We start from the raw sequence: 18,648 nt of genomic DNA, 5'->3' as shown, positions 1-18,648 counted from the left end.
CCCAGGATGTTGAAGTAGGGCATTCAGTGATGGGAATACCACTGAATGTCAATGGGAAATGGTTTGATTCTCTCTTATTGGAATGTCACTTATTAGCCCAAGCCTGGATATTGTCCAGATCTTGCTGCATTTGGACATGGACTGCTTCAGTGTCCAAGAGTTGCTAATGGTGTTGAGCATTGTGCAATCATCAACGAATATCCCGACTTCTGACATTGTTGGAAGGAAGATCATTGGTGAAGCTGCTGATGATGGTTAGACTTGGAACACTACCCTGAGGAACTCCTGCAGTGACTCAGATGATTGACCCCTGGCAACCACAACCATCTTCCTTTGTGCCAGGTACGACTCCAACCAGTGGAGAGTTTTCCCCCTGTTTCGTATTGACTCCAATTTTTCTATGGCTCCTTGATGCCATACTCTGTTAAATGCTGTCTTGATGTCAGCTACTCTCACCTGACCCCACCTCTGGCATTCAGCTCTTTTATTCCATGTTTGAACCAAGACTGTAATGAGGTCAGGAGCTGAGGGGCCTGATGAAAAACAAACTGAGCATCAGTGAGCTGGTAGTTGCTAACTAAGTGCCACTTGATAGAGCTGTTGATGACCTCTTCCATCACTTTACTGATGATGGAGAGTAGACTGATGGGGCAGTAATTGGCCGGATTGGATCTGCCCTGTTTTATGTGTACAGGACATACTTGGACAATTTTCCACATTTCCGGGTAGATGCCAGTGTTGTAGCTACAGCTTGGCTAGGGGCACAACGGGTTCTGGAGCACATGTCTTCAGTGCTATTGCTGGTATATTGTCAGGGCCTTTGCCGTATCCAGTGCCTTCAGCCATTTCTTGATATCTTGCGGGATGGATCGAATTGGCTGATGACTGGCATCTGTGATGCTGGGGACCTCCGGAAGAGACAGAGATGGATCATCCACTCGACACTTCTGCTGAAGATTATTGCGAAGGCTTTGCACAGATGTACTGGGCTCGTCCATCATTCAGGAAAGCCACCTCCTCCAGTGAATTTCTTAATTGTCCACTCCCAAGCAAGACTGGATGTGGCAGGACCGCAGAGCTTAGATTCGATTCATTGGTTGTGGGATCGCTTAGAGCTGTCTTTCACTTGCTTCTTATGATGTTTGGCATGCTGTAGTGTAGCTTCACCAGGTTGACACCTCGTTTTTCAGTATGCCTGGTGCTACTCCTGGCACGCCATCCTGCACTCTTTATTGAACCAGGGTTGATCACCTTGCTTAGTGGTAATGGTAGAGTGGGGAATATACTGGGCCATGAGGTTACAGATTGTGGCTGAGTTCAATCCTGCTGCTGCTGATGGCCCACAATGCCTCATGGATGCCCAGTCTCGAGTTGCTGATTGGCCATGCTAAATTGCCTCTTAGTTGGAAAAAATATAATTAGGTACTCTAAATTTAAAAGAAAAAAAGGGGGGGGGAAACTTCCTATTCTGAATCTATCCCATTTAGCACAATGGTAGTGCCACACAACACGTTGAAGGGTATCCTCAATGTGAAGACGGACTTTGTCTCCATAAAAATGTGCAATGGTCACTCCTACTGATGCTGTCATGGACAGATACATCTGCAGCAGGCTGGTTGGTGAGGATGAGGTCTCTTGTTGGTTCCCTCACCACCTGTCGCAGACCCAGTCTCACAACTATGTCCTTTAGGGCTCGGTCAGTATTGTTGCGACCAAGCCACTCTTGTTGATGGATACTGAAGTCCCCTATCCAGAATACCCTTGCCACCCTCACTGCTTCCTCCAAATGGGGTTCAACATGGTGAAGTACTGATTCATCAACTGACGGTGGATAGTTTGTGGTAAACAGCAGTTTTCCTTGTTTGATCTGAAGCTATGAGACTTCATGGAGTCTGGAATCAATGTTGAAGACTCCCAGGGCAACTCCCTCCCGACTATATAACCACTGTGCCGCCACCCCTGCTGGATCTATCCTTTTGGTGGGACAGGACATAACCAGGGATGGTGATAGTGGTGTCTGGGAGGTTACCTATAAGTTATGATTCCGTGAGCATGGCTTTGTCAAGTTGTTGCTTGATTAATCCATGAGATAAATCTCCCACTTTTAGTAATAAGCCCCCAGATGTTAGTAAGGAGGACTTTGCAGGGTTGACAGAGTTGGGTTTGCCGTTGTTGTTTCCAGTGTCGAGGGTGACCATTTAGATGAGATACGGGAGGATGGTTGGTATTTTGAAGCCATCCTAGCCTAAATCTGCATCTTCAGGAAAAGAGGAAAGTAAAATACATAGTCCCAGCAAAGCAACCAAATCTATTTTAAAGGTTTCTTCCATCCAATGTAGATGCACAGAAGTGCTGTTGGTTACTATCAAAATAAAACTTTCCAGTCCATAGAACACTTCAATATCCTTTGTTTCAGGTTATGAAAATATTATGTATTTCCTTCATTGCCATATTTCGATAGAATTTTGGATACAGTGTTGATAGACAAAAATAACTTCATTCAGGCACTGGGGGCTGGATTTTCCACCTTTGAGATGGGAGATTTCCCATTTTTGCGAACCTGCCACTTAATGCACAATGCTGACCAATTCGTTTTTTCATTTGTCAGGCCTGGTACTGGACGGGCCAATGCCAAGGTAGCCAACTTAAAAGGCCCGCCTCCAATTGCTCTGACATCAGCCCTGTTCTGGAGATTAATGTGAGACCTCCTGGACTCTCATGCCCCCCGCCTCCTCATCCTCCCCTGCACCTTTCACGCAAGCAACCAATATCCACTATAAACAGAACTCAAACCCTAAAATAACATTGAAAAGTGCATAAATCTGAAAATAAACAGGCTCACATTCCATTTTAACAGTTGTGTCAACAAATCCTACAGAGCAGAATCCATTAGTGAGTTAGAAGGCAAGCAAGCATTCACACTGACATGCTGCATAAACAACCCTTGCTGTGCAGAACCCATTCAAGCTTTTGAGGGCAGCCATAAGATCAGTTATCACTCAGAAAGAGCCAATGAGATGCCTGAGCTGAACTTCAACAAAGAAAAATAAAGTAATGGGGAAATTTAACCCCGTCCGATTTGAATTCAATAGTGTACAATGCAGAATAGTGCTTTATCCAGCGGTAAATGTACTCTAATGTATCTGAAGATTTTCCACTTTCACACTGCTGTTATTTCCTTGGAACAGAAGTAACAACCTGGCAGCCACTTTATTTAATGGCCACTTAATAGGACATATCAAAGCGGACACAACTTGTGTTACAACACTTCATTATGATGTGAAGTTGGCAGCACCTTTGGTATCTCTTTTCATACTTTTCCGCCTTCAAACCGTGGTTCATGACATCTCTGCTGTTGTGATTTACTTCACTTATAAAAGTCTTCTCTCCTCCATCAAAATTGCGGAGGTTACAAAATGCCACTTCCACAATGGTGTCTGGACAACACTCTGCAGACACTCGCCCTGCCGCCTTATCCTGCACCAGTGAAAATTGTCTGCATTAGAATGGGGGCAGGAATCGCAGATTTAGGTCTTGCTCACTGATCGCTCTTCAGCCCTGCATTGGAACAGAAAAATTCTGCTCATTGTAACTGACTAATGACTTGACCTTTAATCTGATTTCTATCAGGTCATGACATGTAATGAGATGTTACCTGGACAGAATTTCAACAATGCACATAATCAAACTGTTGAATTGGGTTTCGCCTTCTGTATACTTTGGAGAAAATATGCATTATTAAATCTGATAAAAATACAAACACCAAACTACACGTATTGCCTTAAGGCTAGTGAATACATCAAAAGTGTTTGGCAAATCCTAATCGGTTATTTTATAAAAATGTGGAATGTGTACTGCGTAACTTGCTTTAACAAGATTGTGAAGAGACCCTGGCTCTCTGCCTTTCCCGAACAATGTTTACCAGATACTACTTCAGCAGGATAATGCCCTTATATCATTGCCGTTTAATCAGACACAAAGCCAGAAAACGAAGAACAAATGGAGTAAGAAAAGTGACTATACAAACCAAACTAAAGAGAGAAAAGAAATCGGGTCTATTTCTATTTTCTCAAATTCTCCCAGATAGTGTTGCTTAGAAACAAAGCTAGCCTCTGTCTAGACTGCCAATCAAACTGTGCCAGATCAGTCTCATAAACAACAAATTTTCAGCTATTTGTTATCAAAAATTCCATTGCCATGGTTCTCATCAGGATCAGAACCATGCTTCTCTTTTGTTCTCATTGACCCTATACTCTCACAGGTCATGAACATAATTGCATGGTGTCCCTGAATGCAACGGTCAATCTGGAATGAGAATTAACCCATGGCTTCCTGCAGCCTTAGCTTTTACCCCTGTGGAAACCTTGCATTATTTTATTAGTTTCAACATCCACAATTATCAGCGCAATGGTTAGTATGAGTATTCCACCCTCATTGATCCTGCATCTCCTCACAACTGTATTTGCATTTGATGCATTTCATTTCTGGGAGAAGTATTTTGTAGGTTTGAGATCATCTCTCGGTCTTCAAAACTCTAGAGTGCACAGGCCCAGTTTCCCCAATCGCTCTTCATAGGACAGTCACGCCATCCCGGGAACAAGTCTGGTAAACCTTCATTGCACTCCCTCTATGGCAAGAATATCCTTCCTAAGATGAGGAGACCAAAACTGCACACACCACTCCAGGTGCGGTCTTACCAAGCGCCTACACAATTGAAGCAACACTTGGATTGGATTGGATTTGTTTATTGTCACGTGTACCGAGGTACAGTGAAAAGTATTTTTCTGCAAGCAGCTCAACAGATCATTCAGTACATGGAAGAAAAGGGAATTAAACAATTCAAGAAAATACATGAGAATACATAATAGGGCAACACAAGATATGCAATGTAACTACATAAGCATTGGCATTGGTTGAAGCATACAGGATGTAGTGTTAATGAGGTCAGTCAATAAGAGGGTCATTTAGGAGTCTGGTGACAGTGGGGAAGAAGCTGTTTTTGAGTCTGTTCGTGCGTGTTCTCAGACTTCTGAATCTCCTGCCCGATGGAAGAAGTTGGAAAAGTGAGTAAGCCGGGTGGGAGGGATCCTTGATTATGCTGCCCGCTTTCCCCCGGCAGCGGGAGGTGTAGATGGAATCAATGGATGGGAGGCAGGTTCGTGTGATGGACTGGGCGGTATTCACAACTCTCTGAAGTTCCTTGCGGTCCTGGGCCGAGCAGTTGCCATACTAGGCTGTGATGCAGCCCGATAGGATGCTTTCTATAGTGCATCTGTAAAAGTTGGTACGGGTTAATGTGTACATGCCGAATTTCCTTAGTTTCCTGAGGAAGTATAGGCGCTGTTGTGCTTTCTTGGTGATAGCGTCGACGTGAGTGGACCAGGATAGATTTTTGGTGATGTGCACCCCTAGGAATTTGAAACTTTGCTACTCCTGTACTTAGATCCTCTTGCGATAAATACCATTAGCCTTCCTAATTTGCTGTACCTACATGTTAGCTTTTAGTGACGAAGTCACTAGGTCCCTTTTTACAACACTTTCTAATTTCTCACCATTTAAGCAATACTCTGCATAAGGGTATATGAGATGGAAAAGTTTGACAATGTACTCTTGTTGTATGTTTCTGATGATTCCCTTTTTCGATGATCTGTCATCACTGATTCACTGTCAGCCACTGATTGCAATCCACTTAAGTAAATTAGCAGACCCGTCTTATGTTAATTTGATACAGTTGAAACATATTTGTAAAGAAAATCATCAAGAATAATATGAATAGGCAGTTTATTTTAATTTTACATTTCAGCAAAAGCCCATGAAAGATTTCAGATGAAGGAAACGGGAAATGATGGTGTGTGATTCTGATGATGATGTGTTGTTGCAGGTACTGCTTCTTGCTCCAAATGATGGATTTGCTAAAGTTCATTATGGATTCATCCTCAAAGCTAAAAATCAGATAGCTGAAAGCATTCCATATCTTAAGGTGAGCATTGCACTAGTAAGGTTAACTCAGCCAGAGTTGGAAATTTCAACATGTTTAAACACCAGAATCCAGTCCAGTTAAATGGAATACAAGTTACTTTTCTTATTCCCCATACCATCAGTGGGTATGATCAACTGACAGTTCAAAAGCACTAATTTAAGATTTTTGCCAAATACCAATAAACGGTACATTGCCCCCTTGAATATCAGGTTCCGTCAACTTTTGAAGCCACATCTGGGGCGAAATTCTCCAACCCCCTGCAGGGTCGGAGAATCGCCCGGGGCCGCCGAAAATCCCACCCCGCCATGGCACAAATTCTCCGCCACCCGGGAATTGGCGGGGGCGGGAATCACGCCCCGCCGATCGGCGAGCCCCCTGCGGCGATTCTCCGGCCCGCAATTGGCCGAGGTCCCGCCGCTGGGAGGCCTCTCCCGCCGCTGTGGTTTGAACCGCCTCTGGTGGCGGCGGGATCGGCGGTGCGAGCGGGCCCCCGGGGTCCTGGGGGGGACGCGGGGCGATCGGATCCCGGGGGGTGCCCCCGCGGTGGCCAGGCCCGCGATCGGGGCCCACCAATCGGCGGGCGGGCCAGTGCCGTGGGGGCACTATTTTTCTTCCGCCACAGCCTCCACCATGGCGGAGGCGGAAGAGAACCCCCCAGCACGCATGCACCGGTGGTGATGTCAGCGGCAGCTGAAGCACCGGCGCATGCGCGAACCGGGAAGGTCTTTCAGCCGGCGGCGGGCGTCAAAGGCCGCTGGAGCCAGTTTGGGCGCCAGTCGGTGTGGTGCCAGCCGCTCCGGCACGGGCCTAGCCCCTCAATGTGAGGGCTTGGTCCCTAAAGGTGCGGAGAATTCCGCACCTTTGGGGAGGCCCGACGCCGGAGTGGTTGGCGCCACTCCGCTATGCCAGGACCCCCCCGCCCCGCTGGGTAGGGGAGAATCCCGCCCCAGAGCTGATTTTGTTACCTTTGCACAAACTCAAATCCTTGACAACTATCATTAGTGGGCTTGGCAAATTTCTGTTGTGGCATACAGACTCTGTTGACCTTTACACAGGAATGCGTTGTACATGAGCAAAATGCTGCCAACTGTTTAAATCCATTTCATGTTCATTGCTGACAATGTAAGGCTAAGGGATAATGAGAGACATTTTCATCCTCAAAACTCTATTGAAGTGGGAGGGCGTCGAATAGCTTTTTCATTGTTGTTTCATGTAAACTTGAAGCTGATAATACAGATGTGGCTCATAGAATAAAAATGAGAATATTGAGACAGCAAAAGTGGTCTTTTAAGGTTTCCGTGCTCGGCCAGAGAAATGCAGGAAAACTACATTCTGCCATTACATGGCGCTGCTTCATTCAAAGTTGAACCAGATTCAATTCCCATGGACTTGTCAAGTGTAAAATAATGTTGCTGCTCAGCATGCACAGTTAGTAGTCTTGGGCATGAGATTCGAAGTGTGTTTTTGCAAGATTGCTATATTAGTTTAGTTGCACTGAAGTGGTTAATTCAGAAAAGCAGGTTACAATAAGATAAAATAAAATAGAAAGTGTATATCTTATGAGTATCAAAGAATGTACTTTTTGTATGTTGGCTTTGTGGGATTTTTTTTTTAAATTTGTTCTTGGGATGTGGGTGTCGCTGGTTGGGCAAGCATTTTATGTTTTAAAAATGCAATCTCCACAGGAAGGATTATTATCTGGGGACCCAGGGACTGATGATGGTCGTTTTTACTTCCACTTGGGAGATGCATTGCAGAGAGTGGGTGATCAAGAGGTGAGTAAAACTGCAAGTTCCCATTTTATACAAATGGGTTAATCCAATCTGTTCGTAAAAAATCAGCTAAGATCAGAGATGCACTTGGGTGATGCGTTTCTTCCAAACTAACATCTCCTATATGCACTAAGATGAGTATTGTAAATTATGTGGAGGATACTGCAGAACTTCAAAAGGACATAGACAAGTTGGTAGAGTGGGCAGAAATGTGGCATATTAAGTTTAACGTGGAGAATTGAAGTGATGCATTTTTGTAGGAAGAACCTAGAGAGGCAATATAAAATATGAGGTAAAATTCTTAAGGGAGTGGAGGAGCAGAGCGACCTGGGTGTATATGTGTCTAGATAATTGAAGGTGACAGGATAGGTTGAGAGAGCAGGCAAATAGAGTTTTCTGGGCTTTAGGAGCATAGAGTATAAGAGCAAGGAAGTTATGCCGAACTTTACAAGACATTAGTTAGACCTCAGGTGGAGTATTGTGCACAGTTCAGGGTGCCACGCTATAAGAAGGATGTGAACACATTGGCGAGAGTGCAGAAAAGGTTTACAAATATGGCTCCAGCGATGAGAAACTTCAGTTATGCGGATAGATTGGAGCAGTTGGGGCTATTCTCTTTGGAGAGAATAAAGCAAAGAGGAGATTTGATAAAGATATTTAAAATCATGAGGGAGCTGAACAGAATAGATAGGAAGAAACTGTTCCCACTTGTAAAAGGATCAAAAACAAGTGCACAGATTTAAAGTGATTTGCAGAAGAAGCAAATAGAACATAGAACGATACAGCGCAGTACAGGCCCTTCGGCCCACGATGTTGCACCGACATGGGAAGTCAAAAACTAAAGGCCATCTAACCTACACTATGCCATTATCATCCATGTGCTTATCCAATAAACTTTTAAATGCCCTCAATGTTGGCGCGTTCACTACTGTTGCAGGTAGGGCATTCCACGGTCTCACCACTCTTTGCGTAAAAAACCTACCTCTGACGTCTGTCCTATATCTATTACCCCTCAATTTAAGGCTATGTCCCCTCGTGCTAGCCACCTCCATCCGCGGGAGAAGGCTCTCACTGTCCACCCTATCTAACCCTCTGATCATTTTGTATGCCTCTATTAAGTCACCTCTTAACCTTCTTCTCTCTAACGAAAACAACCTCAAGTCCATCAGCCTTTCCTCACAAGATTTTCCCTCCATACCAGGCAACATCCTGGTAAATCTCCTCTGCACCCGTTCCAACGCTTCCACGTCCTTCCTATAATGAGGCGACCAGAACTGTACGCAATACTCCAAATGCGGCCGTACCAGAGTCTTGTACAGATGCAACATGACCTCATGGCTCCGGAACTCAATCCCTCTACCAATAAAGGCCAACACACCATAGGCCTTCTTCACAACCCTATCAACCTGGGTGGCAACTTTCAGGGATCTATGTACATGGACACCGAGATCCCTCTGCTCATACACACTGCTAAGAATTTTACCATTAGCCAAATATTCCGCATTCCTGTTATTCTTTCCAAAGTGAATCACCTCACACTTCTCTACATTAAACTCCATTTGCCACCTCTCAGCCCAGCTCTGCAGCTTATCTATGTCCCTCTGTAACCTGCAACATCCTTCCACACTGTCTACAACTCCACCGACTTTAATGTCGTCTGCAAATTTACTCACCCAACCTTCTGTGCCCTCCTCTAGGTCATTTATAAAAATGACAAACAGCAACGGCCCCAGAACAGATCCTTGTGGTACGCCACTCGTAACTGAACTCCATTCTGAACATTTGCCATCAACCACCACCCTCTGTCTTCTTTCAACTAGCCAATTTCTGATCCACATCTCTAAATCACCCTCAATCCCCAGCCTCCGTATTTTCTGCAATAGACGACCGTGGGGAACCTTATCAAACGCTTTACTGAAATCCATATACACCACATCAACTGCTCTACCCTCGTCTACCTGTTCAGTCACCTTCTCAAAGAACTCGATAAGGTTTGTGAGGCATGACCTACCCTTCACAAAACCATGCTGACTATCCCTAATCATATTATTCCTATCTAGATGATTATAAATCGTATCTCTTATAATCCTCTCCAAGACTTTACCCACAACAGACGTGAGGCTCACCGGCCTATAGTTACTGGGGTTATCTCTACTCCCCTTCTTGAACAAAGGGACCACATTTGCTATCCTCCAGTCCTCTGGCACTATTCCGGTAGCCAATGATGACATAAAAATCAAAGCCAAAGGCTCAGCAATCTCTTCCCTGGCTTCCCAGAGAATCCTAGGATAAATCCCATCAGGCCCCGGGGACTTATCTATTTTCACCTTGTCCAGAATTGCCAACACTTCTTCCCTACGCACCTCAATGCCATCTATTCTAATAGCCTAGGTCTCAGCATTCTCCTCCACAATATTATCTTTTTCCTGAGTGAATACTGACGAAAAGTATTCATTTAGTATCTCTCTTATCTCCTCAGCCTCCACACACAACTTCCCACCACTGTCCTTGACTGGCCCTACTCTTACACTAGTCATTCTTTTATTCCTGACATACCTATAGAAAGCTTTTGGGTTTTCCTTGATCCTACCTGCCAAAGACTTCTCATGTCCCCTCCTTGCTCGTCTTAGCTCTCTCTTTAGATCCTTCCTCGCTTCCTTGTAACTATCAATCCCCAGCCTCCGTATTTTCTGCAATAGACGACCGTGGGGAACCTTATCAAACGCTTTACTGAAATCCATATACACCACATCAACTGAAACTTCACGCCTCATCTTCACATAGGCCCCCTTTTCCTCTTAACAAGAGATTCCACTTCTTTGGTAAACCACGGTTCCCTCGCTCGACCCCTTCCTCCCTGCCTGACTGGTACGTACTTATCAAGAACATGCAATAGCTGTTCCTTGAACAAGCTCCACATATCCAGTGTGCCCAACCCTTGCAGCCTACTTCTCCAACCTACACATCCTAAGTCATGTCTAATGGCATCATAATTGCCCTTCCCCCAGCTATAACTCTTACCCTGCGGGGTATACTTATCCCTTTCCATCACTAACGTAAAGGTCACCGAATTGTGGTCACTGTTTCCAAAGTGCTCACCTACCTCCAGATCTAACACCTGGCCTGGTTCATTACCCAAAACCAAATCCAATGTGGCCTCGCCTCTTGTTGGCCTGTCAACATATTGTGTCAGGAAACCCTCCTGCACACATTGTACAAAGAACGACCCATCTAATGTACTCGAACTATATCTTTTCCAGTCAATATTTGGAAAGTTAAAGTCTCCCATAACAACTACCCTGTTACTTTCGCTCTTTTCCAGAATCATCTTCGCCATCCTTTCCTCTACATCCCTAGAACTATTAGAAGGCCTATAGAAAACTCCCAACAGGGTGACCTCTCCTTTCCTGTTTCTAACCTCAGCCCATACTACCTCGGAAGAAGAGCCCCCATCTAGCATCCTTTCCGCCACCGTAATACTGTCCTTGACTAGCAGAGCCACACCTCCCCTCTTTTGTCCCCTTCTCTGAGCTTACTAAAACACCTAAACCCCGGAACCTGCAACAACCATTCCTGTCCCTGCTCTATCCATGTCTCTGAAATGGCCACAACATCGAAGTCCCAGGTACCAACCCATGCTGCCAGTTTCCCTACCTTATTTCGTATACTCCTGGCATTGAAGTAGACACACTTCAAACCACCTACCTGAACACTGGCACCCTCCTGCGAAGTCAAATCTGTGCTCCTGACCTCTATACTCTCAATCTCCCGTACCCCAAAACTACAATCCAGGTTCCCATGCCCCTGCTGAATTAGTTTAAACCCCGCCAAAGAGCACTAACAAATCTCCCCCCCCCCCCCCCCCCCCCCCCCCCCCCCCCAGGATATTGGTGCCCCTCAGGTTCAGATGTAGACCATCCTGTCTATAGAGGTCCCACCTTCCCCAGAAAGAGCCCCAGTTATCCAGAAATCTGAATCCCTCCCGCCTGCACCATCCCTGTAGCCACGTGTTTAATTGCTCTCTTTCCCTATTCCTCATCTCACTATCACGTGGCACGGGCAACAACCCAGAGATAACAACTCTGTTTGTTCTCGCTCTGAGCTTCCATCCTAGCTCCCTAAAGGCCTGCCTGACATCCTTGTCCCCTTTCCTGCATATGTCGTTAGTGCCAATGTGGACTACGACTTGGGGCTGCTCCCCCTCCCCCTTAAGGACCCGGAAAACACGATCCGAGACATCACATACCCTTGCACCTGGGAAGCAACATACCAAACGTGAGTCTCTCTCGCTCCCACAAAATCTCCTATCTGTGCCCCTGACTATTGAGTCCCCAATTACTAATGTTCTACTCCTTTCCCCCCTTCCCTTCTGAGCAACAGGGACAGACTCCGTGCCAGAGGCCCGTACCCCATGGCTTACCCCTGGTAAGTCCCCCCCCCCCCCCCACAAGTATCCAAAACGGTATACTTGTTACTCAGGGGAACGACCGCAGGGGGTCCCTGCACTGACTGCTTCTTCCCAGTCCCTCTTACAGTTACCCATCTATCTCCAGTCTTTGGTGTAACTACTTCCCTGAAGCTCCTATCTATGACCCCTCTGCCTCCCGAATGATCCGAAGTTCATCCAGCTCAAGCTCCAGGTCCCTAACACTGTTCTTGAGGAGCTGGAGTTGGGTGCACTTCCCACAGATGAAATCAGCAGGGACACTGACGGTGTCCCTCACCTCAAACATTCTGCAGGAGGAGCATTGTACTGCCTTCCCTGACATCACCTCTAGATTTAAAAAAAACAAGAAAAAGAAAAATAAAGGAAGAGCTTACCTGATATTCCCTCAAACCCTGCTCCCGCTGAAAGATAAGCAAATTTAAAGGCACTCACTCACCTTCACGACAGGCCCCTGCTCCCGCTTCCCAACGACCGTGGGCTTTTTTTTTGGTTAGAGGAGGAGGTAGGGTGTGAAACACTGACGAAGTGTTTCGGGTTTAACTGTCACCTGACAACAGCCCCTCCACAAACCACCTTCAAATTAGGCTGACCGCACTGCACGTATGCAAATTTCCCCAGAACAGCTGATCAGTAGCTCTGCTCTGCTGCCCTCTGCTGGCTGCTTGCCTTCACTCAAACTCCTTGGGTCTCCTTCACAGGTACACCTTCAAATTAGGCTGACCGTACTGCACGTATGCAAATTTCCCCAGAACAGCTGATCAGTAGCTCTGCTCTGCTGCCCTCTGCTGGATCTTGTATGGGCTGAATGTGATGTGAGCAAAACCTTTTTCACACAGCGAGTGGTTTGGGTCTGGAATGCTCTGCACTGTGGTGGAGGCAGGTTCAATCAAGGCATTCAACTGTGTATTAGACAGTTATTTGAGTAGAAACAGTGTGCAGGAATACTGGGAAAAGGCAGGGGGATGACACTAAGCCATGATGCTCATTTGAAGAGCCGATGCAGACATCACAGACCAAATGCCCACCTTCTGCACTGTAACAATTCTGTGATAATAACATTTCCAAAAGCATATGGAAATTCTGCTTATTGAAGGATTGAAACTTCTGCTTTCAATATTTTTTGTAAAAGGTTTTTTGTAAAAACTGGCTAATTCTGAATTTGAGTGGGTTAACCTTCCAAGTAAAGTTGATGCTGGTTTAAAATTACCTGAATTGGATTTTAAAAATATTAACACTTTGCCATCTTGAATGCTTTTGCTTCTTGTTTTTGCTGGCCCCTTTTCTACCTCCAGTGATGTATCTATCCTCTTGATATTTCAAAGAAATACCCAGAGTTTCAAACGTTTAAAATCCATGTTGTGCACCAGTTCCAGCCATGTTCTATTTGAAATCGATGTTGCAAATGCCAGTTGATAATCTAGCTCTTTCAATCATGTTTAAAACATCAATAGGAAAGCTTGCATTCTCGTTGCTATTAACAGGACAAATTCACTTAAATGGTCAGGTTAATTAATGGTTAATTACTCTGTGTAAGTAATCCAATCTGCAATTAGTAAAATAAAAGAATGGTCATGTGTAATTTTGAGTTTTGGAACTTTATGTTGCATTGTATTTAAAGCGGACAATACAGCAGCGAAGGGGTTGATGGTCCATGGGAATAACAGACTTGCTGGCACAATTTCTTGGTATGATTTATGACCTCATTTTGCTGGTTCATTTAATCCACAGGCATACACGTGGTATGAGCTGGGACACAAAAAGGGTCACTTTGCATCAGTGTGGCAGCGTTCGCTCTACAATGTCAATGGACTTAAGGCTCAGCCCTGGTGGACAACTAAAGAAACAGGGTATACCGAACTGGTGAAGGTATGTGCATTTTTAATGGAGACCTGCATTCAGGGTAATTATTCAACAAAAGCAGCTTGCATTTGCATTGTGTTTTTAATTAAGGAAAACATCTCTGGTCATTTCCTGGAAGTGTAATCAGACAAACTGGCACTGAGACAAAGAAGATGATATTAGAAGGGGGTGACTAAATGTTTGGTCAAACAGGTAGTTGTTTTTTTTAAAGAGTTTAAGAAGCTGGAGGTGGAGATGTTTTGTTTGGGAATTCCAGAGCCAAGATAGTTGAAGGCATATCTGCCATTAGGGCAATGCAAATGGGAGGATGCAGAGTAGGCCAGAGTTAAGATAACCAGAATTTTTGAAGGATTGTAAAACTGGAAATGGTTACAGAAATGGGCTCCTTAGATCATTGATCACAAGGCCATGACATCCAGGAATTGAGTTATTAGACTCGAATGGTGGGCATTAAATAGACGGAGACTGTGGCCAGTTTTCTAAATTTATTCACAAGGTATTTGGAAGGTCTTCAGTATAATTATTTGTTTTATAAGTGTAGACTATTTAACCCTACCAATTCCTTCTAGGGTTTAAAATCATTTTCTCTCCCTTTTCATGATGTATCCTAAATTACTATAACTGTCCGTGCCAACTCGTGCCAGGACAGTTCATTACTTATCCTATTGATCTGAGAATCTCCTGTATTTTCCTCTGCTTCAAATACTTCTCCAATTTTTCCTTCAAGTGCACTAGTCTTTGCATCAACTATTTCCTGTGGCAATTTATTCCATATTCCCAGTCTCCAGAGAAGCTTATTCTTACCTCTTTCCTCACTCAATGACGGCTCTAAATTGATATCCCCTCCTCACAGACACCCAACCAGAGGAAATTGCCATTCCTCATTCGCTCTTCCAAAACACTATACATTTTCATTAACGACTTTCACATTTTTTCTTTGGAGTATGTGCTTCAGTTTAAATAGCCATTATACTTGGCATCCCATGTCACACCTACAGTGCCGAATCCACCCACTATCCTAGTGAAATTGTGCTCTGCACTTGAGATGACTTAATTCCTTTCTGTAGCTGTGGTCTATTTAATTTATTACACAATTTTTTGCTACTTCAGTACTCTTTCTGTATCTTTACTTATATAACAAGTCATGCAGTTGGCTTGGTTCGTGCCTTTATCTTCACTCGCAGTTTTAGAAAGTTGAGTATTTGAAAACCTAGATTGCTCTGTTTATTCACCAACTTTATTGTCATTCCATTTAACGTATACTTGTTTTTCTTGTTGCTCCAAGTATGTTACCTCACATTTAACCACATTGAATTGCATCTGTTACCTGTTTGTCCATTCCACCAAATCTCTCGCATCATTTGCTAAACACCCGACATTTGTGTCATCTGCAAATTTTGAGATTTTGTTCCTTATATCTGTGTTTTGGAAGCCCTGAGGATTGTTAAAGGGGTTGTATAAATGCAAGTTTGTTTTTTTCCTTTCCTGATCAGCATTTCGAAGTACATAATTTGGTTATGAATTCTAATAACTCATCCACAGTTCATATTAGACTGACTGATTTATATTTACTTGTTTTATCCTCCTTGTCCTTTAAACAAATGTGTTATTGATTTTCAAAGCATAATACTGCAGATGCCGGGAATCTGAAATAAAAACAGAATATGTACGTGATACTCAGCACATCTGGCCTTTCTGTTTTCAATCTTTTGTCCTTCACCCTATCACAGACTTTCCCTTCTGTTCCTCCTCACATCCCCTCCTTTCACTTGTTAAAAAAACTATTACCCAAAATTTCTAACTTCTTCCAGTTCAGATGACTTGAACTTGTCGACTCTGTTTACGAATTCACAGATGCTGTGAGACCTGCTAAATATTTCCAACATTTTCTGTTGTCATTTGTTACATTGATTGCTGTCTAGTCCCAGTGTATGGTTTTAGAAAACCATGGTCAAAGCCTTTACTATTTTCTCTGACCTCTTTCAACTGCCGAGGGTGCATGTTATCAGGGATTTAGCTACCCTGATTCATCCTTCTATTTTGGAACCAATTTTTTTTTCTTCGTTATCTCCTCCCAATTGCTTCACATCCTCCCATTCCATCATTGGATAAAAACGAATCCAAAGTGATTATCAACCCTTCCACAATTTGACTTGCCCTTCATCCCTGAGCAGTCCTATCCTCTCTAACTATTTTATAAACTTTATTTCCTACAACATTTTGACAGTTATAAATTGCTAGCTCTAGCTTTATATTATACCTTCTCTTCAAGTTTCCATTTAGTTTAACCTTTCTATTTGTTCACAAAACCCTGTACTTTCATTCACTCTCTTTTCACTTTGTAGAGGTATATTTATTTTGGTACACTCTTCATCTTGTGCTTTACAATTTCCCATTACTGATCTATCGACCTGCTTGCTAACTTTTCTGCCCAGTTAATTTGGGTCACATTGCTTTTTATCACCTATAAGTCCTGTGATTTCATTGGTTACATGTTGCTGTTGTACATTGCACGTAATAGATCTTTCAGACATTGACCAGGCTTGGGTGACGCTGTGTTATTAGATTGTCATTTTGCTACTGACGAAGAAATATTCCTGATAATTACCTTGGCTCTTGAAGGATGGTTGTTCTGTTGTTAGATCCTAAATCCAATATCTAAACTTTAGAATTTTTTTTTCTTTGTAGACTCTTGAGAGGAATTGGAAGATAATCCGTGATGAAGGTCTGGCTGTTATGGATAAAGAAAGCGGTTTTTTCTTGCCAGAAGATGAAAACTTGAGAGAGAAAGGAGACTGGGGCCAATTTACACTTTGGCAGCAAGGTAAAACCCATGAAGAATGTGTTCACTTTTTATCTGACGAAGCAAATTATGACCCTGGTAAGTTGGTTCGAAAATTGGTTAAGACTGCTGTAGCAAAGGCCTTCGTTGACCTGAACATGGGAAATTGCATTTCGCAATAAATGACATTATGGCAAGCCACTGAATTCACATATTTTGTTGTGGAGCTATTGATGCCAAGTAATGCACCATAGTAACAATACATGTCTAACACCATCATCTGAATTTATCCGTTGCCATGCTGATTAAGCAAAATCACATTTTCAACTATTAACTTAAAGTGCTCTCACATCGCAATGCTATTGTAGCAGGATTCTGAAGGTGGGGGATTCAATGATAATGCCAATGAATGTAATGGGGAGATGATTAGATTCTCTCATTGGAGGCGGCCATTGCCTGGCACTCGTGTGGTGAAAATGGTACTTGCCACTTATATGTCCGAGTTTGAATGTTGCCACGGTCTTGATGCTTATAGGCACTGACTGCTTCAGCATCTGAGGAGTCTTGAATGCTACACTCATGATCGAGCATCCTCACTTATGACCTTCTGATCAAGGGAAGACCATTGCTTAAACAGCTAAAGGTGGTTGGGCCTATGAAGAACTCCTGCAGTGATATTCTGGGACTGAGATGATTGACCTCCAACAACCGTCACCATCTTCCTTTCAGCTAGGTTTGACTCCAACCCGTGGAAAAATTTCCCCTGATTCATTTTGACTTCAGCTTTGTGAGGGCTCCTTGATGCCATTCACGGTCCAATTCTGCCTTGATCTCAAGGGCAGTTACTATCATCTCACCTCTGGAGTTCAACTCTTTTGTCCATGTTTGAACCAAGACCATAATGAGTCATGAGTGGAGTAGCCCTGGCGGAACCCAAACAGCGCATCAGTGAGCAGGTTACTGTCGAGTAAGTACCACTTGACAGCAGTGTCGACAGCCCCATCCACCGCTCTGCTGATAATCAAGAGTAGACTGATGGGGCTGTAATTGGCCAGTTTGTAATTTTCCTACTTTTCGTGGACTAAACATATCAGGAAGGTTTTCCAAATTGTCAGTTAGATGCCAGTGTTGTAGCTGTACTGTAGCATCTCAGTTGCTCAGTACTATTTCTGAAATGTTGTTGGGGCCCTAGCTTTTGAAGTATCCAGTGCCTTCAACTGTTCCTTGATGTCACGTGGGATGAATCAAATTGGCTGAAAACGAACGTCTGTGCTGATGCTGGGAACCTCGGTCGGAGGTGGACTTGGATCATCCACTCAGCACTTCTGCCTGAAGGTGGTTGCAAAACCTCAGCCTTGTCTTTTGCACTGATGTGCTGGGCACCCCCATCATTTAAAAAAAAAAAAATTCTAGTGTACCCAATTGTTTTTTCCAATTAAGGGGTAGTTTAGTGTGGCCAATTCACCTACCCTGCACACACTGGGTTATGGGGATGAGACCCACGCAGACATGGGGAGAATGGGCAAACTCCACACGAACAGTGACCCAGGGCCAGGATCGAACCCGGATCCTCGGCGCCATAAGGCAGCGGTGCTAACCACTGCTCCACCGTGCCGCCCTTGGTCTCCCCCATCATTGAGGCTTGGAACATTTGTTGCGGCTTCCCCTCCAATGAGTTATTTAATTGTCGACAGCCATTCACGACTGGGTGTGGCAGGACTGCATAGCTTGGATCTGATGCATTGGTTGTATCGCTTACCTCTGTCTGTCATTAACTGCTTTTGCTGCTTGGGATTCAAGTAGAACT

At 44.1% G+C, this 18,648-nt stretch overlaps 1 protein-coding gene across 13 annotated transcripts in view; it reads left to right on the top strand.

The window, feature by feature from the left end:
- Positions 1 to 18,648, top strand: part of unm_hu7910 (un-named hu7910) — a 265,791-nt gene that overhangs the window by 221,298 nt on the left and 25,845 nt on the right. For all 13 annotated transcript variants that reach the window (XM_038809466.1, XM_038809465.1, XM_038809455.1 and 10 more), the window contains 4 exons: positions 5,882 to 5,980; positions 7,666 to 7,755; positions 13,928 to 14,065; positions 16,748 to 16,883. In XM_038809466.1, the coding sequence (XP_038665394.1) occupies positions 5,882 to 5,980; positions 7,666 to 7,755; positions 13,928 to 14,065; positions 16,748 to 16,883 (463 nt within the window). The remainder of the gene's footprint in view (positions 1 to 5,881; positions 5,981 to 7,665; positions 7,756 to 13,927; positions 14,066 to 16,747; positions 16,884 to 18,648) is intronic.

This window comes from Scyliorhinus canicula, chromosome 10, assembly GCF_902713615.1.
Source record: "Scyliorhinus canicula chromosome 10, sScyCan1.1, whole genome shotgun sequence".
Classification (NCBI taxonomy): domain Eukaryota; kingdom Metazoa; phylum Chordata; class Chondrichthyes; order Carcharhiniformes; family Scyliorhinidae; genus Scyliorhinus; species Scyliorhinus canicula.
The sequence above is the reverse complement of the archived record's forward strand: the minus strand, read 5'-3'. Positions and strand labels throughout refer to the sequence as shown.